The sequence below is a fragment of the Oryctolagus cuniculus genome, chromosome 17 (genome assembly GCF_964237555.1).
Source record: "Oryctolagus cuniculus chromosome 17, mOryCun1.1, whole genome shotgun sequence".
Taxonomy (NCBI): Eukaryota; Metazoa; Chordata; class Mammalia; order Lagomorpha; family Leporidae; genus Oryctolagus; species Oryctolagus cuniculus.
In genome coordinates, this window is record NC_091448.1 from 18585964 (window position 1) to 18610591 (window position 24628).

General features: G+C 60.2%; 2 protein-coding genes across 14 annotated transcripts in view; both read right to left on the minus strand.

Moving 5' to 3' along the window:
- Window positions 1-13342, minus strand: part of ARHGAP27 (Rho GTPase activating protein 27) — a 31727-nt gene extending 18385 nt beyond the window's left edge. For 4 of the 6 annotated variants that reach the window (XM_051825762.2, XM_008271592.4, XM_051825759.2 and 1 more), the window contains exons 1-2: window positions 11962-13342; window positions 9247-10102 (exon numbers count right to left, since the gene is read on the minus strand). In XM_051825762.2, the coding sequence (XP_051681722.1) occupies window positions 9247-9897 (651 nt within the window). In that variant the 5' untranslated portion in view covers window positions 9898-10102; window positions 11962-13342. Of the gene's footprint in view, window positions 1-9246; window positions 10103-10981; window positions 11114-11675; window positions 11938-11961 lie in introns of those variants that run through there. The other 2 variants (XM_070060596.1, XM_070060595.1) reach the window with 2 other exon arrangements.
- A 576-nt stretch (window positions 13343-13918) lies between these two features.
- Window positions 13919-24628, minus strand: part of PLEKHM1 (pleckstrin homology and RUN domain containing M1) — a 51666-nt gene continuing 40956 nt past the window's right edge. For 4 of the 8 annotated variants that reach the window (XM_008271589.4, XM_002719439.5, XM_051825747.2 and 1 more), the window contains exons 9-12: window positions 22172-22365; window positions 17523-17586; window positions 16425-16582; window positions 13919-15764 (exon numbers count right to left, since the gene is read on the minus strand). In XM_008271589.4, the coding sequence (XP_008269811.1) occupies window positions 15653-15764; window positions 16425-16582; window positions 17523-17586; window positions 22172-22365 (528 nt within the window). In that variant the 3' untranslated portion in view covers window positions 13919-15652. The other 4 variants (XM_008271587.4, XM_008271586.4, XM_008271588.4 and 1 more) reach the window with 4 other exon arrangements.

Here is a 24628-nt window from a genome sequence, read left to right on the forward strand (position 1 = left end):
AGACTCGCCCTTCCTGCTCCTCCACCCCCGGCCTCCGAGCTCAGGCCCATGAAAGCCGAGGGGAAGAATCTCTCAGGGGCTGGGGTCCCGCAGCTCACAGGCAGCAGCCGCCATCCCTTCCCCACTCTGAGGTTCCCCCGCTGCCTGCCTGACCCCATGGAGAAAACCCCACGCCTCTGGTAGCCTGGCGGTCAGAGGGAGGTGGCACACACAGAACCACCAAACCAGCCATGGCCGCGGCTGCCAGGCCCCAGTGCCTCGGGGAGCCAGGCCTGGGGACAATGATCACGCAGGAAGGTGATGGGTCAGGAGAATGTGTGGGACCGCACAGGGCCACCCCCAAGGGAAAGACATGACTAAATAAGGGTGGGCCCACACCTCACTCTGCCCACTCAGATAAACCTCCAGGACTGAAGACTTAAATGTAAAATAACCAAGTCACAAGAAAGCAAGCAAATAGGCCCACATGCACAAGTATACATCTCCCTCGAGACAGACGGCACCCGTGATTATAAGGAAGCTGAAACATGTCCAGCGCCTAGTGACGCTGTAGCCCTCACGAGGTCCAGGGGCGACGTTTGTGGTGACACTGCTGGGTGTTCACCTGCTGTGCTGCCAGTCCTGTGAGTAGGGCACAGACAGTCGCTTACGGGACACAGTCCTGGACAATACAAGCCTCAATCTATTAGTGCTTTATGTATTTGCCACCCTGTACTTTTGGTGTTTTTTTTTTTTTTTCTTTACGATTTATTTATTTATTTGGGCCAGGCTGAAGCCAGGAGCCAGGAGTTTCCTCTGGGTCTCCCACATGGGGTGCAGGGGCCCAAGCACTTGGGCCATCTTCTACTGCTTTCCCAGGCACATTAGCAGGGAGCTGGATTGGAAGTGGAGCAGCTGGGACCCAAACTGGCTCCCATACGGGATGCCAGCGTCGCAGGCAGCAGCTTGACCTGCCACATCAAGACGCCAGCCCCCATCCGGTACTTTCTACCAGAGTGTACTCCTGCCACTTACAGAAGTTCACCATGAGACCGTGTGCTGGGCTGTGCCGGGTTGTTCCAGCCGCGGCCTCAGATACTTGATGCTCACCCTGGCTGGTGACTCTGGCACGAGGTCACAGGGAGTGGCTGACCTCTGGCCACTCAGTCCATGACGTCACACAGCAATGAAGCTGCCCACTGACACATTTCTCAGCACGTGTCCTTGCTGAGTGACTCATGGTGTTTGGGAGTATTTATATTCACACACGCACACAGCCTTACATCAAAGACGCAAAATCCAAAAGCCATAAGACTAATGACTGGTGGCCTTTGAGAAGCCCTCTGTGACAAAACAATACTAATACCCAGATCAAAAGACCACCTGAGGGGAGGGGCACGCCTTGTGTAATAGGCAAAGGGTTATGTTTCCTAATTCTAGAGATCAATAAGAAAAGCCCAGTGGGACAAATGGGCGAAAGGTCGAGCACTCACAGAAAAGACACATTCACCGGCAAAGGAAACGCAGACCGGCGGAGAACAAGGCTTGCCCGCCTCGGCTGGCCAGGCTCTGCTGCTGGCCCAGCAGACCGACAGCGGCCTCGCCCACCGGACAGCTGCTGTTCACCTGGGACCCTGGAGGCCTCTTGCTGGATTCTTCCCCCTGTGTTTACCTGAATGTGGATTCTTTCTTTTTTTTCTTAAAGAGTTGTTTTATTCATTTGAGAAGCAGAGCAACAGGGTTAGGGGAGGAGGGGGAGGAGGGGGAGGAAGTAGAGGAAGTAGAGGAGGAGAAGGAGGAGAGAGAGAGAGAGAGAGATCCTCCATCTACTTCTTCACTCCCTAAATGGCCACACAAGATCGCCAGGGCTGTGCTAGGCTGAAGCCAAGAGCCAGGGACTCATCTGGGTCTCCCACGTGGGTGCAGAGGCCCCAGCACTTGGGCCATCTTCTGCTGCTTTCCCAGGTGCACTAGCAGGGAGCTGGATCAGAAGTGGAGCAGCCAGGACTTGAACCGGCACTCCAGGACAGAATGCTGGCCTTGCTGGGCCACAACACCAGCCCCAAAAGGTTATTTCTTATGGCAAAAAAGAAATCATCGGCATGCCCATCAAAGCTCCCGTCCCTACGACACACAGACGAGCGCGAGCGTGCAGCTGGGAGACGGGGAGGGCTGCTCTCGACGTACACTCTCGAGGGACTATTTAATCAGAAGGGCAGAAAGTAGGCAGGCTGCAGGACAGCCAGTCTGTCCAGGCACGACCTTGTGTAAGCCACAGCAACCCGGGCCGGCGGCGTCCATTCCTGCCAGTTTACATTTGCATGGAGAATCCCTGGGAGGACAGAGAGCGAACAGAACACAAGACCGCGGCGACTTGGGAGCTGCTGAGAGCAGAGCAAGAAACCGGGGCCTGCGAGGCTTTTGTCACTTACTTTGTGATGTTGCTTGGATTTTTTTATAAACATTTATTTCATTTATTTGAAAGGTAGAATTAGAGAGAGAGAGAACGAGAGAGAGGTCTTCCATCTGCTGGTTCACTTCCCAAATGGCCAAAACCACCGGAGCTGGGCCGATCCGAAGCCAGGAGCCAGGAGCTTCCTCCAGGTCTCCCATGTTGGGTGCAGGGGCCCAAGCACTTGGGCATCTTCCGCTGCTTTCCCAGGTGCATTAGCAGGGAGCTGGATCGAAGTGGAGCAGCCAGAACTCAAACCAGCACCCATACGGGATGCCAGCACTGCAGGTGGAGGCTTAACTCAAACAGGCACCCACTGTAGGCTTTACCAGCTGCGATGCCTCACCAGTCCCTACTTTGATTTTTTAAAAAAGGATTTGCAAATATATTACATAGCTTAAGAAAAGGCAAGGCTGTTGGCTGGTGGACGGGCTGGAAATACAATTACAGAATAAAAACTCTTAAGAAGATTCCAGTTAAAAGGGGACTGTCTTTTAGAACTTAAAATGTATCACTGTGGCAGTCAAGGATTCAAACTTGTGGCCTGGAAGCTCTAGTGACATGGGAGCTCAAACCTCAGGACAAAGGTACTCAGAGATGGAAATAAAGAGAAAGCGCAAGACACCTGGGCGTACCGGGTGACTGGGAGGACACGTGAAAGAAAAAACCCAGGCAAAAAATCAATCTACCTAAGCTGAAAAAGGCCCGGATCTCCAGGCTGATGGGTCCTGGGGCTGCGGGTGGGAGTGAGGAGAAAGAGGGTCCCGTAGGCACACCCTAGAGAACACGGGCCGGTTAGGGACTCCAGGGAAGGCTGCTGGAGCCGTCGGTGACATGGAAAACCGGGGGACAAAAGGGAGGCAGCAGTGACCTCTGGAAGGGGAAAGCCACAGGTAAACAGCCAGCTGCAAAGCAGAAGCAATAAAATCTAGCACAGCGTGTCAGTGAGCTGTGACGTGAACAGGGCGTGGGGCTGGGCACGGCAAGCTAAGTCGCTGCTTGTGACACCTGCTTCCCGTACCGGCGTGCTGGCTGTGTCCTGGTAACTGCTTCTGTCCAGCTTCCAGCCGGTGGAAGATGGCCCGGATGGAGTCCCAGGTCCCAACAGCCTGGCTGGAGGGTGTTGGGGAGTGAATCATCAGATGGAAGATCCCTCTCTCTCTCCCTCCCTCTCTCTCTCACTCTCTCTCTCCCTCCTTGCCTTTCAAGTAAATCAATAAATCTGTTTTTAAAGAGTTAATGGCTGAAAAACAAAATACCAAGAGATATCAGGCAAACATAAAATTTGGAGTCAAATAAAATAAAAAGGAATAGAAGGGTGAAACTTAAGGTTAAACATTAAAACAAGACGATGGTAGAAAGGCATAATTCACAATTTCTGAAGACAGAGTAGTTGAAATATGCATGCTCCTAATAACACTGTAGTTCAATACAAAAAGCAAAGGCCATTATAAGCACAAGAAGAATACGAACATTTGAGTGGGAGGTTTAACAAACCTCTATCAGAATCAAAGACCAAACAAAGAATGCACGGAAACTGAAAGTATGAGTAATAGAATCAATAAACTTGATTATATACACACGAAACCTCATACCCTTGAAAAAGAAAACCAGGCTTTCCTACGTGTTTATGAAAACACAGAAAAACCCATAATCAGTGATAAAAGTGAAGATTTTACAAATCTAGAGAAAATGCAAGCTTTCTTAGTAAAACAGCACATGGCCAAATTAACTCGAGAACCAGTAGGAAGCCAGAATGGACTAATCATCGTCATTAATGAGAAAAAAAACCTGTTACTGAAAAAGTGTCAGATCCAGAGGACTGCACGGGAGGGGATGACATCACCTTCCTCCTCCAGGAAGTGTTCCCAGATTTCCTTCTCACCATCGAGATTCTGGGAGGGGGCTCCTCTGATGTACTCCCCACCCCCCACCCCCGCCCTGGGCCTGGCCGACAAACTCGCCAGCGCTCCATTGCTCTCCTGGGCCGCGAGCCACTCGAGGAGACCTTATTTTCCACGGCCTTCCAGTGGCCCGTATGGCGTCTAACATTTCCTAAGTGAACTCAGGCAGCGGGGAAGCAGGACTAGCAATGGTCAGTGCACTGTGCCATCGCTGTGGCCAGCTCCCGGCACGTGAGCCTGGGAGAGCAGAACCAAGGGAAGGAAAGCAGAACACCAACGGTAACTGGACGGAAACTGCCTCCTGTGGCCAACAGCTGCAGTGTGGTTAAATGATTTTTTTAGTGGGGGGAAAGTAATTTGCATATTCAAACAGGCCAAGGAGTGCTGGAGCAGAAGGCTGGAAGGTGTGGGGGCCGGCCCTCTGAGGGAGTGGGTCAGCCCAGGGCCCAGGGTGGACGCAGAGGCCCAGACGGGGACGCCCCTTGCGCCCGGGCCTGTCTGCATGCCGGATGGGGACTCTCCAGCCAGGAGAAGAGGACACAGGCTGGGTACCCTGGTGGCCTCCGGCTGAGCTGGACAGAGACCCCCGCAGGTCTCGCCTCGCCCGGCCAGTGGCTCTGGGAATCCCCTTAAGGCCAGAGCCCTTCCTCGGTTTCCAAGCAGAACCTCCAGACTTTAACGAGAGTCCCCTTATCTCTGGGGTCCCCAAGCCGGCAGCCCCATCTCCCCGGACACCAAGCAAAGGCCACTGCACCCTCGTTCCTCGGCCTGGCCCCGGCTCTGAACCTCTCCGACACTGGCATGGAGCCCTGAGCACATCCCAGGTCCTCTGCCTCCCCCGGTCAAGGCCATGGGCTTTCCTGCACTCCGGGGGCTGGCACTGACCACCACCGGGCTGGCATTGTGCACCGAGGCCCATCCCCCTCTGACGACTGACACTAGCAGGGCAGGTGGGCGGGGCCCAGGCCCACCCCAGGAGGTGTAGGGCTGGAGAGCGGGCCCCAGGGGATGGCTGGTGGCCTCCTGACCCACAGGGCAGCAAGGGGTGGCCAGGAATGTGGGGTGGACATGGCGGGGGGGGGGGGCTCAGGCCCCTGCTCCCTCACAGGCCAGGTCGCATGCTGGGCAGCAGGGCTCCCGGGTCAGCCTCGGTCGGCAGGTGACTCACGGAGAGGAGAGGTCAGGCCAGGTGTGAAGAAACCAGCCGAGCCACTCCGGGTGCTGCCCTGGCTGGGGGTTGGGGGCCGGGCTGTTGGGCAGAGGAGTAGGGTAAGGGGAGTCCTGGGGTTCTCGCTCCCTGCTCTTACCAGCCTTCTTTCCAGAGACCCCCTGGCTGGCTCAGAAAGGGCACAGGTGGGGCTGGGAGCCTGGCCCAGGAAGCGGGTGCCAGGCCTGACGTCCAGGGAGCAGGGGTCCCCAGGGCGTTTCGGGCAGCGACAGGGAATGGAGCAGGTGGGCAGGGGAGGCAGGGGGAGAGAAGGAAACTGCTGCTGCACGGCCCAGCCCCCAACCCGCCCGGGAGCCCAACCCCAGGGCAAGGGTCACTCACGGTTCCTGGCGGAGGAGGAAGAAGCTGGGGTCTCCCCCCGCCCGGGGCTGCTCAGGTGCGGCGCCCCCCGGGCAGCACTGTGCTGTACTCCCCTCCCGGGCGCAATGCCCTGGCAGCAGCGGCGGGCACCTGTCCAGGGCTGCAGCCCGGCTGCTATGAGGCCCTGGGGCAGGGACGGTGACCACACCTGAAATCCCGTCAGGACCACAGCCTAGGGGAGGAGCCCCAGTAGCTCCTTGCGGCTTTTGCCTGAGTGGCCTCCTGGCGTGGGGGTGGGGAGTCTTCCCGGCCTTTCCCCCCACCTCCCCCCTCAGAAGCCTTGGCCTCTGCCCTCTCCTGGGCCATCTGCTATTGCCCCCCTCCCCCAGCTGCAGGCAGCAAGGTCAGGTTTGGAACAAACCTCCTCCCCCAGGGCCCATGCCTACCACAGGGCTGAGTGCACAAGGCGCTCAGAAAAGTGTGCTGTTGGGGCCCAGGGCAACAGGGTGGCCAGCACTGAAGGTGAGACTGAGCCTGGTGGCCAGGGGGTCAGGAGGTTGGAGCTGACCTGGACGTAGCCACTCCCTGGCTGTGTGACCTTCGGCCAGTCCCTCAACCTCTCTGAACCCCTGTTTGTACCCAAGAAAAATGGGGGTGGGGAGGTGGTGCTGCCCTCGCAGCAGCTGGGAGCTTGCCCGGTACCTGGACCTTTGAGTGAGAGCCCACAGAACCGTCAGCCCCATGGGGACTGCGCCTTACCACACTGTCCCCAGTGCCCAGCTCAGTGACGTGCATACACTAGGCGCTCACTCTGGACAATCTGAATGACAGGCCACAAATACCACAAAGAGTAGGGGCCCCTCTCTCCTGGGGGGTCCCTGGCTCTGAGCTGACGTCCACCAGATGGGCACCCCTCCCCCTCCCCAGTGACTCGTGTTAGCTCCTTGCCCCTCCCTCACTCCTCCCTGTCCTCAGCCTCCTCCCCTCCAGCCCCTACCCATCCACTTAAGCGGGGGCAGCCTCCATCGGGGCCTACAAGGCCTCCCTGCTGGGCCTGGCTCTGTGACATCCACATCCTCACCTGCACTCCCCTGACCCCCTACCCTCAGCCCCCTCGACTCGTGGCCTCCTGGTGTTCCTCCGCCTTTATTGACCTTGACCTCCCCCCCCCCCCATTTCTCAGCCTCAGGGCCAGTGCTGTCCTGCTTTTCCGCCATGTTCCTTGGCTGTCACTTCCTCCCGGGCGCCTCCTTTCCTCCTTTTGTCACCTCAATCCAGGGAGCCCCATCTTTCCTCCCCCCACCCCTCCCCGCTGTCTGCCTGTGAGTACAAACCAGGAAGCTGGACCTCAGCCCGACTTCCTTCCCCCCACCCCCAGCCCACCAACCCCAGAGGACTACAGAAGTCTTGGCCACTCCTGCAGCCCTGGCCCGGGGTTCTCTGCTCAATTCCACGCCCTTCTCCGCTGAGAGCCTTCCAAGAATTCAGGATAAAGTCCAAATTCCTTGCCAGGGCCCGGCTGGGCACCACCCACTCCAACTCCATGCTCTGCTGCGAGGCCCCAAAGACACACGGCTTTCCACACCTGGCCTGTGCCCTCACACCCTGAGGACAGCTCATCTGTCCCCTCTGGCCCGCTTCCTGCTCCTGAGGGCGGGTTCCAGGGCCATGGCTGTGCCTTGGTCACCTCCAGACCTGAAAGCTTACCTGGGGCTTGGCAGGTGTTCAGTCAATGCAGTCAATGCAATGACCGAGGGAGGGAGACAGGAAGCTGCTTCCCCAGGGCTGAGAGCAGGGTGGGGTCTTTCCCAGGGGAGAGCCAATTCCCCACCCAGGGAAGCTGCTGGGGACCTGGAGTCAGGGAGACCCAGAGCTGCCACCAAAGAAACTGTGACCACAAGGGGTGAGGAGTGAGGGTGGGGGTGGCATTGCTATACCAGGAGGGCACAGAGCTGCTAAGTGGGGCCAATACCCAGGGCTCCAGAGCCTGCTCTGTGCCCCACCCTCCTCACACCGCAGCCAGCAGGGAAGCTGCAGCACCTGCAGGGGGGAGGGGCATAGGTACGACCGGCAGCGACTCTGGTAGCAGCGACACGCGGGGACAGGGGGCTCCTTCCTGCCTGGACCTAGGGTGGTGGCCCTTGGGCAGACCCGCAGAGCCTTGGCTCCTGGGTAAGGGGCTGCCGCGCCTCGCCCCTCCTCTACATTCTCTGTGCGCACGCTTGCGGGGCCATCCGCGGCGGAGCTCGCCTCCGAGAAGGGCAGACACACTCCCACAGTGACCAGGACACAGAGGGTGGAGGCGTCAGGAGGTGTGCTGCTGGGGACACAGGGACCGGCCCCGTCGCGGTCCCCGCCCCCAGGTGCGGTTCTCCGCTCTGGCCACGAGGGGGCGGGCTGCCGCGCAGACGCCCGAGGGCAGCGGCGCACGCTGGGGCCGAGGGACGCAGAGGGGCCAGGGCCAGTCTCGGTGCGCCGCGGGCTCCGTGCCCAGCAGTCCACGCCTCCTCTCCTACACGCTCCCTCTACAACCCTAGTCCTTTGCTATTGTGGTCACACTTGGGGACCCAGCGGAGTCCAACTCGAGTCTCTGTGGCTTCAAACCCCAGACTCCGCACTTGAGGGAGAAGTGGGGGCGGCTGGGTTTGCGCACCCCTGGCTCAGCCCCGGCCCGTGGCTGGCATGCGTGCTTACGGGGATCACACCGGGTACAGAGAGAAATAAACGGAGGCTCCCCAGCAGCGGAGAGAGAGGCGGCGGGGCCGACGGCACAGGGCTGGCGGCCGACGCGGGCCGGGGCTGCCCCGCCGCCGGGAACTGCTCCTGAACTCCGGGGGCTCGTGCTCTCCGGAGCACCCTGGGGATGTGAAAGTGCTATTCAAACGCGCCCTGCATTCCAGCCCCCAAGTCAACACAACCGCATTCGGAAGAGAAAGGAGAAGAAAGTCCTCGTCTCGCTGGGCTTCTTTCTGAGGCCAACTCATCTCGAGTTGACGGAAGAAGGAACCGAAATGCTGGGAGCAGACAAAAAGGGAGGCGACGCGCGACCTCCACGTCCTACAGCTCCGCGGGCCCCAGCTCCCGGGAGGAGCGCAGGCCGCGTCCTCCGGGGTTTCAGGGCTTCTGGAGGGTCACGCGGGGTCACACCTGCCGCAGGTTACAGAACGTTACGGGGGCGGCACCCTGCCAACAAGCTCATTAGCATTTCTGCGGCAGAACGAGGGCATCCCCGCCAAGCGAGCTAAATCAAGGTCATTCACCGGTTCTAGCTTGCCACCTCCTGAGCTACGGGAGCCTCTGGAAAGTGAGCTGGGCCAGGGCCAGCGGACCCCCCCCCCCCAACACACACCTCGCGTGCCCGCCTCCCGCTCCGGGCAGCCTACCTGCGTCGGGCTCTCCGCCCGCGGTGCGCCGCGCAAGTCCGGGATGGCCTCGTAGATGTTCTCCGAGTCGCTGCGCGCCAGCGGCCGCGGGCACACCCAGGAGCCCGCCACACTGCAGGCCTTGGAGCGGCCCGCGCTCCCGAGGAGGCCGGCAGGGGGCGCGGCGGTGCGCGCCAGGTCGTCCAGGGACTGCGCTGGGCGCACGGGCGCCGCGGGTCGCAGGTACAGGCTGGCGGGCAGGCCGGGCGCCGGGTGGCTGCGCTTCGCCGCCGCGCCGCGCCGCGCCGGGCCGCACAGAGAGCTGGCGCGCCCTCGGGGCTTGGCGGGGCAGCCGTCGGGCGAGGGCGCGCTCACGAACCGGTAGTCGTAGGTCAGCGGCTCCGGCGCTGAGGGGCCTGGGTGCAGCAGCGTGGGTGGAGGCGCGGCCGAGGCAGGGTCGCCGAGCGCCGGCAGCTCGCGCACGTACTGCGCGGGCAGGTAGAAGGGGCGGCCGCCGGGCTCGCGCCGCACGTGCCACCAGTGCTCGGTGCTGCGGCGCAGCAGCCTGTAGCGCTCGAGGGGCTGGATGGCGACGCGGCGCCCGTCTTTGCCGGTGTACTCGAAGGGGTGCTCCACCAGCACGTACACGTCCCCCTCGACGTCTGCCGCCATCGGGGCCGCGGCGTTTCCCTGCAGGTAGCAAGGATGCGGAGCGCAGGGGCCAGGAGCGGGAAGGGCGCCGCACTGCGGGACCAGGACTCGGGCGCCAGTCTCGATCCCGCACTCGCCGTGCGCGTTCAGGCCTCAGTTTTCCTGTAGCTGAAATGGGGACTTGCATAAAATCATCTTGGGCTCTCCGACGGCATTCCAACCGCGCCTGCATTGGGGAGGGGGGGCGGCTCTTTACTGCCCGAGAAACCTTGTTTGACCGGGGCGATTGCCCGCTGCGAGGTCTGCACCGCATCTGCCTAGAAGTGGACCGAGCCGCAGTGTCCCCATCAGCGAAGTGGGAAGAACAGCCCATTTCCCGCCGCTCGCCAGCTCCGCCTCTCCTGCGCTCTCCCGACGCCCCAGCCCGCTGCGAGGGAGACTTGGCAGCGCCCCGGGCCCGCGGGGTCAGGGATGGGGCGCTGGCTCTGGGAGGGACCCCGAGGTGCTCTACCCTGGGGCTGTCCCGTCCCTGCTCAGGCGTGGGCATCTCGACTGCCAAGGCTGGGGAACCGGTTTTCTCGGTTTCTCCTACATTCCCAGTGGCTTCGCCGCAGACCTGGCCCAAGAGCCCTACTCGCACCGCCCCCTGATCTTCGGCTCCGTCGCCGCCTCCGGAGAGAGGCTGGACCCTCGCAGCTTGCCCACCTGCCCGTGAGAGTGGCCCCTAGGCAATGCACTTTGTGGTAGTGACTGCCCCTGCGGTGCCCCCTGCAGCGGCCCCACGTCCCCACCCCCACTGCCGGCTCAGCCTGGCTCCTGTTAGGTCGGGGCAGCGCCTGCCTGTGCCTCCCTCCAGTCCTCATTCACTGCCCCCTCTCCTGCCCTGCTGAGGTTGCAGGACCCTGGGGACAGGATCTGACTGGGGGGGGGGGCTCCTCTGCTTTCTCAGTGGGCCTCAGTAGGGGAAGGAGTGTAAACTGAGGCACACACACCCTAGGTCTTGGAGGCGGGGTCAGTGAGCCGCTCAGAGCAGGGTCAGCCACCTCCGGGAGGGAGGCCCCCCTCCCTCCCTCCGCCTTCCCCTGCAGCCCAGCCGGGCACTCACGTGGGCCGACCTGGCCTCGCGGAGCGCACGGGCTGGCTGGGCGGAGCCGGCGGCTGGCTGCGGGTTAGCGCTCCACCATCTCCCGGGAGGGGATTCCAAGGGCTAGGCCGGAGAAACTGCACCGAGCAGGAGCTGGCCAGAGCAGCAGACGGAGAAGCTGGCTCAGGAGCGCTGTTCCCCAGTGCCCAGTGCAGCAGGGGTGGGAAGGAGCACCAGTGCCTGTGCCAGGGACTCCACTGGGGACGGGGCCCAGAGCTAGGGAAGCTCTGGGGAAGGGGCGCCGGCGGTCGCGAGCGGAGCGCAGGCAGGGTAGGATCCCGCCCCCGGCCCGCCTCCCTCCCCCGCCCTCTGCGGGACTAGTTGTCCCGGACCCCTGCGCGCTGTGGGTGCGGGCCCTGGGAATGCCTAGCTCCGAAGCTGGTTGCCCCACCGGGCTTTGTCATTTGAGCAAGGCCATCTGCGCCCCGAATCCCTAACTACCAAACCTTTGCAGCCCGGCTGCCAGCACTGCGCGCCCTGGGCCCTCTGCCCCCGCCAGGCCCTGTCCCGGCGCTGCCCCGATGCACCCGGCATTCCCACGGCAGGGACGCCCGCTGGAGCGCAGTTCTTGGCTCCCGGCTCCCCTCCCCGGGGAAGCGAGGGGTAAAGGGAGCGGTGGGAAAGCAAGGCGGATTCCTGGAACGCGAGAACGCACCGTAGCCAGGAGGTGGCCTGAGTCGACTGCCCGGGCTGCTCGAGCTACAGCGGCGCCCATGCCTGGGACGGCGCTGGAGACCTGGGCCTTGTCCCCTCCGCTCCCGGACGGCGGGCGGCTCGTTGCCTTCCCCTCCTCCCCAGAGGGATCCGGCCCGCCCTGCGCATCCGCCCCAGCGCGCTGGAAAAGGGAGGCGGCTCGCGGAGCTCCCGGACAGGACCAGCCACCTGCGGCACCCTTCCCCCTCGGTTCAGCGCCCCCCGCCCGGCCCTGGCGGCCCTGGCACCTCGGGGCGTCCGCTCGTTGGCCTCGCTTCCACTTGCCCCGGCAGGCGCGCGTGGGCCCGCAGTTCGGCGCTCTCTCCTCGACCGCCAGGCTCCCGCACTGCCGTGTTTCCTGTTGAACAATATAGCGAGGGAGGCACCGGCGGAGAGCGCCCGGCACAACTTCCTCCCGGGCTGGGGCTGGGCTGCGGTTGCGAGAGACAATCCCCGGTGTCCTTGCTTCCTGTCCCCTCTGGCCCAGCCCAGCGCCCCAGGAGCAAAGACGCCACCCTCTCCTCTCCACAGCTCTCAGGCTCCAGGGCCACACTTGGGTGTCTCCAGGGAGGAGGAGGCAGCAAGGCCAGGGTGTTGGCATGAGGGGGCAGGAGTCTCCCCCACCTACTTCTGGCCAGATTCCTCTGGCACTGTCCCCACCTGCTCCTGGACCCTGTGGGGGAAGTTGGTTCTGCCTCTCTGGGGAAGGCTGCCCTGTCCTCCTGGACTTGACTCTGGCTCACTCCAGACTTGGACAAGCCCAGCCTCACTGGATCCCCTGCTCTCAGGCCCCACAAGGAACAGCTGTGCGGGAAGTGGCTGTTTCAGCCACTAATGGGACAGACCCATGGGGCTCCCACCCAGGCCTTGGCCCCTCCAGACCCCACCTCATCAGAGTTGAGGCTTCAGTTGGAGCCTCAATCTCACCACACTTTCTTGAACTCTTACTTTTGCTAGGTGTTGCCCACACGGTGACACACTGTGCTGGGTAACCAAGTGTGTCCGAGGCCTGGGTGATTCTTGGAATTCTCTAGAATTCAGCAGAGCCCCTGGCTTGCTAAGAGATTGTGACAGGGCAAACCCTCCCCCACCTCCTCCTCTGGAGCCCTTCCCTAGCCAGCAGGCCAGGCAAGGCAGCAGAGGCTGGCAGTGGCTATGGTCCTCGCCTGGTGTCAGGCTGGCCTGATGTCCAACTCTGCCACTTGCTGGCATTTAGACCTTGGAGTTCCACCTTAGCCCTGCACCTGTTTTCTTTCCTGTGAACTGGGGATGGCGGCGGCTACTTCGTAAGATTGTTGGGAAGTTTGAATGGGAGGCACTGAGCACATGCCTTTACTATGACCTGAGCTCCTTGGGACTGGCCTAGGATCTACCCACCCAACTCCTGGCCTCCTTCAGGCAAAGGGGAGGAGGGAAACTAGTGAGTGTCCCCAGAGTCACTGTGCCTAAAGGCAGGGCGGCACCAGGTCCGGTGCCCTTGGCCCTCTACTGGACCAGCCTCCCCGGGTTCCTCATCTTTCCTCGGGACCTACCACCCACTCCCCCTGGGGGAAGCTGGGGCTCATAGATGGGCAGAGAATGTTGGTTTTTTCCATCTCACTTTCCTGTAACTTGATTCCCCTGAGATGTTTTTTCCTTTTGTTGTTAAAATGAATTGGGGTGAGCTTCCCCTGGCAGGGGGCCCCTGGGCAAGATCTGGAACTTCTGAGGAAGGCCAGCAGCCAAATACAGGGCAGTCTGAGCCCCAGCCCCTGAACCCCGCCCTCCCTGGACATCTTCCATTCCTGAGGTCGCACGCAGTTCAGCGTCGGGGGTCTGCCCTTTGCCAATACAGAGCAGGAAGAGGAGCTGTGGTGGCATCAGCTTCAGTTGTTATGTAGGAGGGGGCTTCAAAAACTAGGCGGACAAATGGAATTGAAAGATATGAATTTTCCATGTAGTTTTGGGAGCCCCTTGTCTGAGTGTATGTAACTCTACCCAGAGCCTGTGACCCAGAGTGGCAACAGTGGGTGCAGACCAAACGCTGTGCGTTCTCACCTCTTCTCCCTGATCACTGCTGGCACCCAGGTCCCTTGACAGCCAAGTGTCTGTCACTGAGCCCTCCCTGTGCCCAGGGACTAACTGGGTGCCACTGGATGGCAGCAGATGGCAAGGGGCCTTTCTGTCATCAGCGGCAAGGTTAGGATTCAGAAGTCAGACCAGCAATTAGAAAGATCAGCTCTTTACTGCAAAATCATTCCAAAATCATTGTTCCTTTAATAGACAGAAAAGCACTTCTCAGGGCCAGAGCCCCACTCCTCAGAAACAGCTTATTGCCTACAATCCCATTTTTAAAACAGTGTGGGCACCACTGAGGCGCACATCAGCTTTCCACTGGAGGCGAGGGGGAGGGGGAGGAGTCAGCTCATCTGACAGCGTCAGAAGCTCTTGGGCGGGGGGGGGGGGGGGGGGCGTTCTGCTGCTCATACTCCAGAAGTGGGGGTGGGAGTGGGAGGCTTCACTTCTGCTGCCTCCTGGAATGTAGCCCCAGACCCAAGGCCCACCCCAGGCCAGGGCCTTGCCCACGCAGGGACCTGGAGCAGCGATGGCTCTGATCAGGGTGTGGAGGGGACAGGACTGATTTCCTGGGGAGGCATGGGCACATACCACTGGGGAGGGAGCGGAGAAGCTGCGGCAGCCCCTGCACTGCCTCCTCTGCTCCGCTCACACTCACCCAGCTCCGGGATTGGCGGGTGACTCAGCAGCTGAACCTCCTGACGGGGGCAGGCAGAGCTCACCCGGGGCCTCCGGGGCTGAGGGACCTGCCCAGGCCAGGACAGGCGGGGAAGGCAGCAGAGGGACCACATGCACACTTCCCCCACACCGCAAGGGTCTGAACATCAGTTTGAAAACAATCCCAGGCTCCCAGCCCCACCCCAACACCCCCTCACAGGGCGTTTGTTCCCCAGGGGCATCGTCCAGCTCTGGCAGTGTGTGAATCCATGGCTCTGTGAGACGAGGCTGAGGCTGCCCCCACACATCACACAGGGGGAGGATGAGGCTACTTCTCTACCGTGTCAGGCCTGCCCCAGCAAGGGTCAGGCAGGCAGGGGGGTGGCCTGAGATCCCGCCTGAGGTAGCGCACTGCCGTGTAGGAGTGAGAAGGCCTAGGGACGGGGTGGGCAGGGTGATACCCTTCTCTGAATCAAGGAGGGCCAAAGTGCTGCCAGTGCTGGTTTTGAGTCGTTTTCCCTTCCTGCGCAGAGGCCAAATCCCCGGGTTAGAGAAGATCCAGGGGGACTGGACACAAAGGAGGGGCTGGGTTTTTCAGGCGACAAGCCAAGGGGCAGGGAGAGGAAGGAGGCGGTCATCAGGGCTGCCTGTTCTGCAAGGCAGGAGTTTGGCACAAGGACCCAAGCTGCTGGCTGAACACAGGCGAGGGTGAAGGCAAAGCACCCAGTGCAGCCAACAGGCACTGCCTGGCAGTGGCCTCCTGCCAGCCCCCAGCCCGCCTTCAGGCCAGGCCTAAGCGGCCCTGGCACGTTTGCTCAGGGTAAGCATGCCTGCATTTCTTGGATGACTTGTGTAGGGTCAAGAATAAAAAAATATTTTCTGTTGAAATATGAAGGGGAAAAAGCCACCTTACAAAACTAGACCTTTTAATCAGGAATGTGGCATGAAAACGTCCCCCAGTGTGTGCACAGCCCTGCTGGAGGTGCTGGGACCTGGGCAAGCCAGGGCCTGGTGAATGAAGGCCCGTCCTCCCTGGGCATGGGCGTCTGCTGCGTCCCTGCCTCTTGGAGCAGAGAGGTGGTGGGAAGCCACGGGCATCACGGGGGCTTCCTGACAAGGGCAGGCAGCTGGGACACCGGTGAGACCCAGAGGGCTGGTGGCAAACCCGGCGGGGATGGTGGGGCTGCACCCTGCCTCCAGCCTCTAGGGCTGCTCATCAGGACAGGGTCAGGCGAGGGCGCTCTGCTCCTGGTACTTGCGCCGGCGGGCACAGCGGGGGCAGCCCTTCTTCACCACGTCCTGGCAGCTCTGGTGGAAGACGGTCTTGCACTCGGTACACCTAGGGAGAGAGCAGCCGGCTCTGCGTGTGCTGGTCGGGCCGGAGACTCCCTGGCCGAGGCTGTGCCCTACTGCACAGCACACCTGTGCAAATGCACAGCTCTGCTCATCCTGGCGCCGAAGCGTCTTCAGACAACGCTCACCCCCAAGCGTACGACACGCAACAGGATTCTCTGTCCTTTCAGCTTCTATAAATGCTGCTTGGGCTTCACCCCGAGTACTCCACATCTGAAAGGCCCATTCAGGGCTGAACCCTAGCCAGGAGCTACCCCCTGAGAATTAAAGCTCCCATTCTCAGTCTCCGGCAACCATGTGGGCTGAAGGCAGGTTCGAGAGGCCTCTACTAGCAATCACTACAGCAGCCCAGTGGCAGGCACCACCCACCTGGTACCCGCTTTGGCCAGGCCTTGAGCCGTCGCTCTAGGGTGGTCACTCCTCCAACTGTGCAAGCCATTTGGAGACGAGGCCCAGTGAGGCCAGCTCAGAGAGCCCACAGCCACCCGGGCCACCGATGTGGCCACAGCAGCAGAGTCCTGTGAGTCCAGGGTGTGGGCTGCTCTAGGCGACCTTGCCAGCCCTGGTCACCAGCACAGGGTGGGCACTCAGTGTGGGTGTGGGGCAAGGCGGGGTTGGGAGGCAGCTGTCTGGCTGTCCCGCATACCTGACTGTGGTGTCAAACTCAAAGGGGAAGATGATGTCGTGGTGGTGGCAGATCTGGCAGATGAAGCCGCGCTGGGTGCACAGGTCGCAGTGGTAGACGTGCTGGGAGGCGAACTCGATCAGCGCCTGGAGGAACCCTTCATACCCGCCCTCTGCGATCTGCGGGGCGGGCGAACTCCATCAGCCCTGGAGGAACCCCTCACACCCGCCCTCTGAGACCTGCGGGGCAGGCAAACTCGATCAGCCCTGGAGGAACCCCTCATACCCGCCCCTGCGATCTGCGGGGCGAACTCGATCAGCCCTGGAGGAACCCCTCATACCCGCCCTCTGCGATCTGCGGGGCGAACTCAATCAGCCCTGGAGGAACCCCTCATACCCGCCCCTGCGATCTGCGGGGCGAACTCCATCAGCCCTGGAGGAACCCCTCATACCCGCCCCTGCGATCTGCGGGGCGAGCTCCATCAGCCCTGGAGGAACCCCTCATACCCGCCCCTGCGATCTGCGGGGCGAGCTCCATCAGCCCTGGAGGAACCCCTCATACCCGCCCCTGCGATCTGCGGGGCGAGCTCCATCAGCCCTGGAGGAACCCCTCACACCCGCCCTCTGAGATCTGCGGGGCAAGCTCCATCAGCCCTGGAGGAACCCCTCACACCCGCCCCTGCGATCTGCGGGGCGAGCTCCATCAGCCCTGGAGGAACCCTTCACGCCTGCCCTCTGCGATCTGGCGAGCTCGATCAGCCCTGGAGGAACCCTTCCTACCCGCCCTCTGCGATCTGCGGGGGGCGAGTGCAGCCCAGGCCTTGGAGGCAACCGTGCCGAGTCCCCACGTGGCAGGAGCGTCCCGGGCCAGCGCCCAGGCCCCTGGGGTTACGGGACTTCCCTACAAGGCCCACATCCACTTCCCTCCTTTAAGGAAGAGCGCGCAGCTCCTCGCTTGTGACTCGGCATTTGCTGGTGTCCCTGCTTATTCTAGGGGGGCTGGGGGCTCAGTACCAGCAAGTCCTGGGGTACGGAGGGGCTGCAGACGGCTGCAGGCACCCCCTCTCCCATCTCCACTTCCAGCCCTGCACAGAGATCTCAGGGAGCGTGGCTTCCTTACCTGCTGGAGGTCAGCGACACTGAACTTGTGAGGAGACTCTAAGAGGTAATTCCTGTGGCTGAGTCTTTGAAATACAAACAAACAAACAAACCATGAGTTTCCTTAGAAGGGCTTCCAAGCACTGGGAAAACCTGTGCTGTTTGTTTTCATTCTCTCAGCACCTCTAACCAGGCGTAAATACCTCCTGCCTGGGCAGGGCAGTGGCCAAGGGCACAAAGTGGCCTGCCTGGGCTTGGGACCTGGTCTTCCAGGTAACCAACCCGCTGGTGGGACCCTGGGCAGTTACTTAACCTCTCTGAACTTTAGGTTTCCTCCCCTGACAAAAGGAGTTGTTCTGAGGATTAAATACTTTGAAGCACTTGGTACGGCGCCCAGCACACAGTAAACACATCGCTGACAACAATGAGGAGGAGGAAAGTGAACCCTAGGTGCCAGGAACTGGACTAAAGGTTTCCTAGTATCCATTCATTTAACCGCCACCATAAACCTGTGAGGCCAGTCCTAACTTCATCCCTGACCTGAGAAGCAAAGGAAACACAGAGAAGCTAAACAACCTGCCTGAAGTCACGTAGCTGGAAAGACAGAGCTGAGTGTGAACGCACGAGTCTGGCCTCATAGCCCGCGTCCTTACCCACCTCTCTGAACCCCTGTGGATGCTGGCTGTTGCAATTATCGCCACCACTACATAGCAGGAACAGTGCTGGGAACAGAAAGTGCAGACACGGCTGCTGGCCTCCTGCAGCCGCCGGTCCAGCCAAGGGACAAGCACTCAAGTATCTGGTTTTGTTGCTACAGAAGAACTGGGCCCTAAGCACAACAGAATGGGGAGAACGAGGGCTCTGCTGTTTCTGCCGCGTGGATGGCAGGGATCCCATGAGTCATGTCCCTGGGGCTGCAGAGGAAACACCTGCATGAAGTCCCCTGCCACCACACCATGCTTGGCCAAGCTTGTGTGTGTGTGTGTGCGTGTTTATGGAATGCGGACGGCAGGAGGGATCAGAGCCAGGGACACTGAAGCTTGGGGACCTGTCCCAGCATATCCCAGACATCTAGGGGCAGGATGGGGCTGGGCCTTTAGGGTTTGAGCTGAGGGATAGCTGGAATGTGGGCTTGACCATGCCTGACTCAATGGCCTTACTTGTGGTCCAGGGGGAGCCCAAGCTGGGGTGGAGATGATGAATCCCACCAAGCAGCTCGGCAGGCCACTCTGTACTTTGTGGGTTGAGCACGTTGCTGACTGGCAACTCAGTTTACCATGCTGGTTACCCCAGGAAACTTGCAGCTTTATGAGAACAGGAAGCTGTCATTTCTCACCAGGAAAACATGCTGGGGGCGGGGAGAGGTTGGCAGCACGCAGGCTGGCCCCGAGCTGGCAGGAAGGGCGGGGCTCACCTGGATGGAGTCCTGGCTGTTTTCTGCCCTCTAGGCGCAGGGGTGAAGCCCGTGAGCTAGGCCAGGGCCTTCCCCATAAGTCATTGTTCCCTGCACCCATTACACCCAAGGCAAGGCCTTGTAACTGGTTTCTCTGTAATACTCAGTTAAAGCAGAAGGGAGAGGGACCTTATCCTGGCCCACAGGAGAATGCATGAGCCCTGGGGCCTCAGTTTCTCCATTCACCAAAGGAGAAGACGTCTGTCCTGTCTGGGGAGGGACCAGAGGAACCTTGGGGCTTTTTGGGAGCCAGTGGAAGGCAGAGGAGGAGGCTGCATCTTAAGTCTCGTCACAGACACCAATGGGGTGGGCCAGGCCAGGGCCGGGAGATAGGTGAGATGTGTGTTGGTGGGCGGCAGAGTGCTACCCGTCTTCTCCTCTCCCCAGCCATCAGCAGCAGTACCCCAGGCCTGGCGGGGACATGGCCGTGGGCAGCGCTGTGTGGTCCTTCCTAAGGCTGGAGGCCTCTCTTGAAGACCCAGCCAGGCTGCTGGCACTTGCAGAGGTCTCCTCTGCAACCTCATCCCTACCCCATGACCTGCCCACGTGTCCTCCCCCCTCTTCCTCTCGGGACCTGCCCTGGGGCGTGGCTTCCCCAGCACCTGGGTTAATGCTCCACCAGCTGCCTGGCTGGTGCTCTGCCCACCACGGCTACGGGAGAGGCCTTTTCTAAGCTGCTACTCAAACCGCGCCAGTTTCATGCTCAGAACCTTCAACAGCGCCTCCCTGGAGCCAGATGAACTTTAGGAGTCTTCAGTATGGCAGATAAGAGTTCCAAGGCCTGGCTGTTGTACCCGGAGCCAGCAGCCCGGAGCCTCTCGGGTCACTTCCCACCACGGGTCCCTTAGCCAGGAAAATCAGCCTCCCCATGCCCCTTCTTCTCTAGTTGTCTTCCTAAACCTCAGTCTAATACATGAGGGCATCGCGAAAAGTTTGTGACAAATGGGGGGCTGGTTCCTGTCCCAGCTGCTCCACTTCCAATCCAGCTCCCTGCTAATGGCCAGAGAAAAGCAATGGAAGATGGCTCAAGCGCTTGGTCCCCCGCACCCACGTGGGAAACGTGGAAGAAGTTCCTGGCTTCGGCCTGGCCTAGCAGCCATTTGGGGAGTGAACCAACAGATGGAAGATCTAACTCTGACTTTCAAAATAAACAAATAAATCTTAAACAAAATTCTGTTACACTAAAAGAAAATTATTTTTGAAATTGTGAAGTCCCTCATGTAGGGGATACTACTGGTATGGGACAACTGTTTCCATGTGTTGTGTCCACAGAGGGAAATTTCCTTTATAAATTCCCCTTTGTATAGAAGAAAGGTGCTAAAGAAAACGCTGCCAACCCTCAGCTCAGCAGCCAGCTCCCCTGGGAGCTCCACTGGCTCACAGAGCCCCGGCCTCTGAGATTTGGAGCAGCTCCCAGGCCCTTCAGGGCACACAGCTGACCCTGGGTCCTCTGCCCATCTGTGGCCATCTGTGGGCCCCTCAGGCAGCTCTCACCGCCACCCTGGAAGGTCAGGAAAGCACAGGGAACACTGGCCCATGTTACAGATGGGGAACAAGCAAAGCAACTTCCTTGTTCTCACAGCAGGTCTCTGCTGGGCAGGGCTGCTCCCGTATTCTTTCCCCTGCCCTGTGCTGCCTCTGCTGTGGGACCTCCAGGCGTGGGGGTTCTCTCGCAGGCCGGACGTACAGTGCTATACACTGCCGCTGCCCACAGACGGCACAGCAGCGCCTGGCAGGAGATGGGCTGCCACAGGTGCCCAGCACAGGCTGCCAGTGAGGCTACTGGAGAAGCCACCTCAGCAGGGTGGGCAGCAGGAGTGCGGCCAACACCCGGAACCCCCCGGAGGCTTCTGGTCTTTGCAGGTGCCAGGGAGAGTGTGAGGCTCCAGGGGATCCCAGAAATGGCACTGCCCTGGACAGGAGCAGGAGGGCAGGTTTCTGGAGCCCTGGCTTGGGAATCTCAGAGAACGGGAAGGAGTCAGGAGACCGAGTCCCAGCTAATGATCAGCTGGCAGAGCCTCTCAGGGGCCCAGAGGGTTTCTGATCTCCCAGCCCTGCAGAGGAGACAGGGCTCAGGTGGCAGCCCTGTGGGGCTGTGAGGACCCAGTCTCCCCCTTTGCCTAGCAGAAGCTCCCTGTAGCACCACCCCCCTTCCTGGAGAGCCACAGGGAAACTGCCAGGCACACCCTGGCTCTAGGAGTAGCACAGAGGGGCTCTGGGAGAACTGAGCTAATATGGAGAAGATGTAAAAAAAAAAAGTCAGGTGCTCTCTGTGCCAGCCATCGGGGAAGGGGAGGTCAGAGGAAGGAACCTGGAGGGGCTTGTAAGTTACTCTAAGTCCCCAAAAACCCACGCGGGGCAGCAGGCACCAGCTTCTCCCCCGAGGGCCCCAGGACAGCACAGCCTCTCAGAAGGCTGCAGCCTGGCCTGTGACCCATGAGCTAAGAGAGCGTCGAGGTCCACGCTGAGGCTAACGTCACCTCCCATCCCTGAGCACCCAGGCCTGGGTACAGAGCAGCTTCCTGAAGGGCACTGTGAGGGTCCTGTCCAATCTCGCAAGTGTCGGAGACTCTCGGGAGGGAGGCCGTGTGGACAGGAAGCAGCGGGGTCAGAGGACTGGCCAGGCAGGGAGAAGACAGGAACGCAGGCCTCATCGTCTGGCCTAGCATGCCTCTCGCCGCACTGCCCACTGCCCGCCGGCCCGAGGCCTCCCTGTTCTTTGTGTGCAGGACGCCTTCCTTCATGGCCTGCACGCGCCGTTCCTTCTGTCTGAACACTCTTCCCCCTCCTTCCCCTTTCTGACTCCTACTTACTTATCAGGACTCACCTTCGGAGTCACTTTCTGGAGACGTGGTCCCCAGTTCGCCCTCCTCTAACGTGTGGGAGATGTCCTGCCTCTCTCCAGCCCTCACTTCCCGGATGGAGTTGTTGGCTTACTCACGATCTTTCCTGTCAGACTGGAAGCTTCCAAGAGGGTAGGACCCTGTCTGCCTTGTTCAGTGCTGTATCCCACACACCTGCTCCATTCCTGCACTTAGTACGTTCTCAATAAATGTTTGAATGAGTGAACACAAGAAGGAAAAGCACCCCCAAAGGCTGCAGCAATTTCTCAAGCCCAGCGGGAAGACCTCTGCCCCGGCCCTGGCGGTTCCCACAGGCGCGCAGGCTGCCCAGGGGCAGGCCCTGTGCGAGTGCACGCGTGGGGAGCAGGTTCGCACCTCTTGCTCAGCTCCTTCAGGGCGCCGCTCCGGCACAGGCCCAGGTAATCCCCTAGAAGCTTCAGCTGCTCCCGGCTCCTGCCGATGAGGTGCATCCGCTCCACATGCTCGTACAGCGAGGCATTCACCAGCTGCAGGTTGATGAGGGGCTGGGCCCGGATCTGCATCAGGAACTTCAGGGCCTGCCGGCAGACCTGCGAGCATCACCGGGGTCAGGGTGGAAAAGGAGAGCATTTGGAGCTGGCACTGTGGTGTAGCAGGTAAGCCATGGTCTGCACTGCTGGCATCCCATATGCGTGCTGGTTCATGTCCCTGCTAAAGGTCTGGGAAAGTTGCAGAAGATGGCCCAAGTGCTTAGGCCCTTGCCACCCATGTGGGAGACCTGGAAGAAGCTCCTGGCTTTGGAGTGGCCCAGACCTGGCTGTTGCAGCCATTTGAGGAATGAATCAGCAGACTGAAGATCTCTGTCTCTTTCTCTTTCTCTGTAACTCTTGACTTTCAAAAAAAAAGGACAACAGCCGCCATCCGGCAAGACTTCTGGGCCAGGCGCTGCACTGCCTCCTCACTCACTTGCCATGCAGCCCCTCTCCGAAGGGAGAATCTGCAGATTTAGAGAGATGAACGGACTTGACCCGGTCACACAGCTCATAAATGGTGCAGTCAAGATTTGGATGTGGTTTATGCGACTTCCAAACCCACACTCCCTGGATGGCGCCACTGAGGGCGCCTCCTGCCCAGGCTCAGAGGGAAGGGGCTAACATGGTTAACAATCCTTTCCCGCTGGAATTCACAGACCCTTCAACTCTTTCCTGTTCTCCTGGCCCCCACGTTCTGGCCTGCAGGAAACAGGCCGCCCCTCCGGGTCCTGACTCAGGAACCAGATGACTGGTCTGCAGCCGGCTCCTGCCGCAGGAAGCCACAGAGCGATGGAGCTTAGCAAGTCTCCTCGAGCTCCCTCAGCTCCCATCAGCGCCGCAACCAGCGCTCCCCAGGTCTCTGTGTGGAACTGAGTGGTCAACTCCAGCTTCGCCTAGCAGACAGGGTGCTGAGGGTGCTGTCCTTGGCCCTGATCCCAGTGCCAGTGCCAGTAACTGAGCAGCTACTGATGCCAGACACGAAGCTAGGGACCCTGCCAACTTCTCCCCTCACCCTCACAGCCACTCTTGGTGGACAGAGTGAGAAGAGGGGATGAGGAGAAGGAGTCGGAGAAGAGAAGCAAAGTGGCTTAAGCAACCCACCTTTCTGCATAGCAGAGCCCAGGTCTGAGCTGCGCTGCTACGGGAGACACCGTGCCCCAGCTAACCAGTGAGGCCCTCTCCTGTGCTGGCCTCGCTGCGTGATAGGTGCATGCAGCAGCGGAGCCGGATTCGGACCTGGATCGAATCCTGTCTCACCACTTCCTCCCCGATGACCTTGTGAAACCTAACACTCTGCAACTGTTTCCTCAACTGTAAAATGGGGAAAATAAAAGCGCATATCTCACGGGATGATTCTGAATTTAGATTAAAAGCGACAATCTGTGTGTGCTATTGGCAAAGGACCTGCACACTATGTGAGTACCTGCTGTGGCCCAGGTGTGCCCTGAGGTCACAGGACATACTGGACCCCCAGCAGACCTGGGCCTGTAGCCAGGGCCTGCAGAGGTCTCTGGCCCCTGTCTCCCAGCTCTTATCTCCCCCAGCAAAGGACAGCCCCTTCTTTTCTGATATTCTAGAGCCCTAGGGTGCCAGCATCCCAGCCTGGGGGCAGCCCAGCAGCAACGCCCCTGCTGACTTACGTCAAATCGTTGTCCTCCAGCTCTGGCCCAGATCTGCCTAACTCAGCCTTGGGCCTGGGTGAGGCTCAGATGAGAAGACACAGGAGCAAGCATGCACTGACAGCTGCCCTGGGCTCCCAGGGCCTGCTCTTATCCTGTGGGCATGGAGGACACAGACAAAGAAGAAGCCCAGTCCTGCACTGACATCCTACCAAGTGCCAGCTGGGCCTTGGCACAAGCAGGCCAGCCACTCTCAATTTCTTGGGTCAGCGACCTAGAGAGGAAGCTGGGTACTTCCAGCTCTCAGGCCAAGACAAAGATTGTCATTTTCTAGCTGAAAAGAGGAAGTGGCACACGGATTACAATGATGACTAAGGAGAGGTTCCCAGCACAATCAGGATCCTAGAGAGAACAGTTTTATGGGCAAGGGGTTCTCTGCATTTTTGACAATTCTGAGGTTTAATTTTCTCTATTTGAGGACAAGATATACAACAACAAAGCCCAAGCCGAAGAAGTCAAATTCTTCAGGGGGCAGGTTTATGGAGGTGGAGGTTGGGTGGGATCCCCTGATGAGGACACACCCTCCCAGAAGCCTGTGCAGGTAGCCATGGGTCTCGAGAGAAGCAATTAGTTTTTCCCTTGTGTTTCTAAATTGTCTCACTGGGTAGAAACCTGTGCTGTTGCCAGGAAGCCAAGTGTGA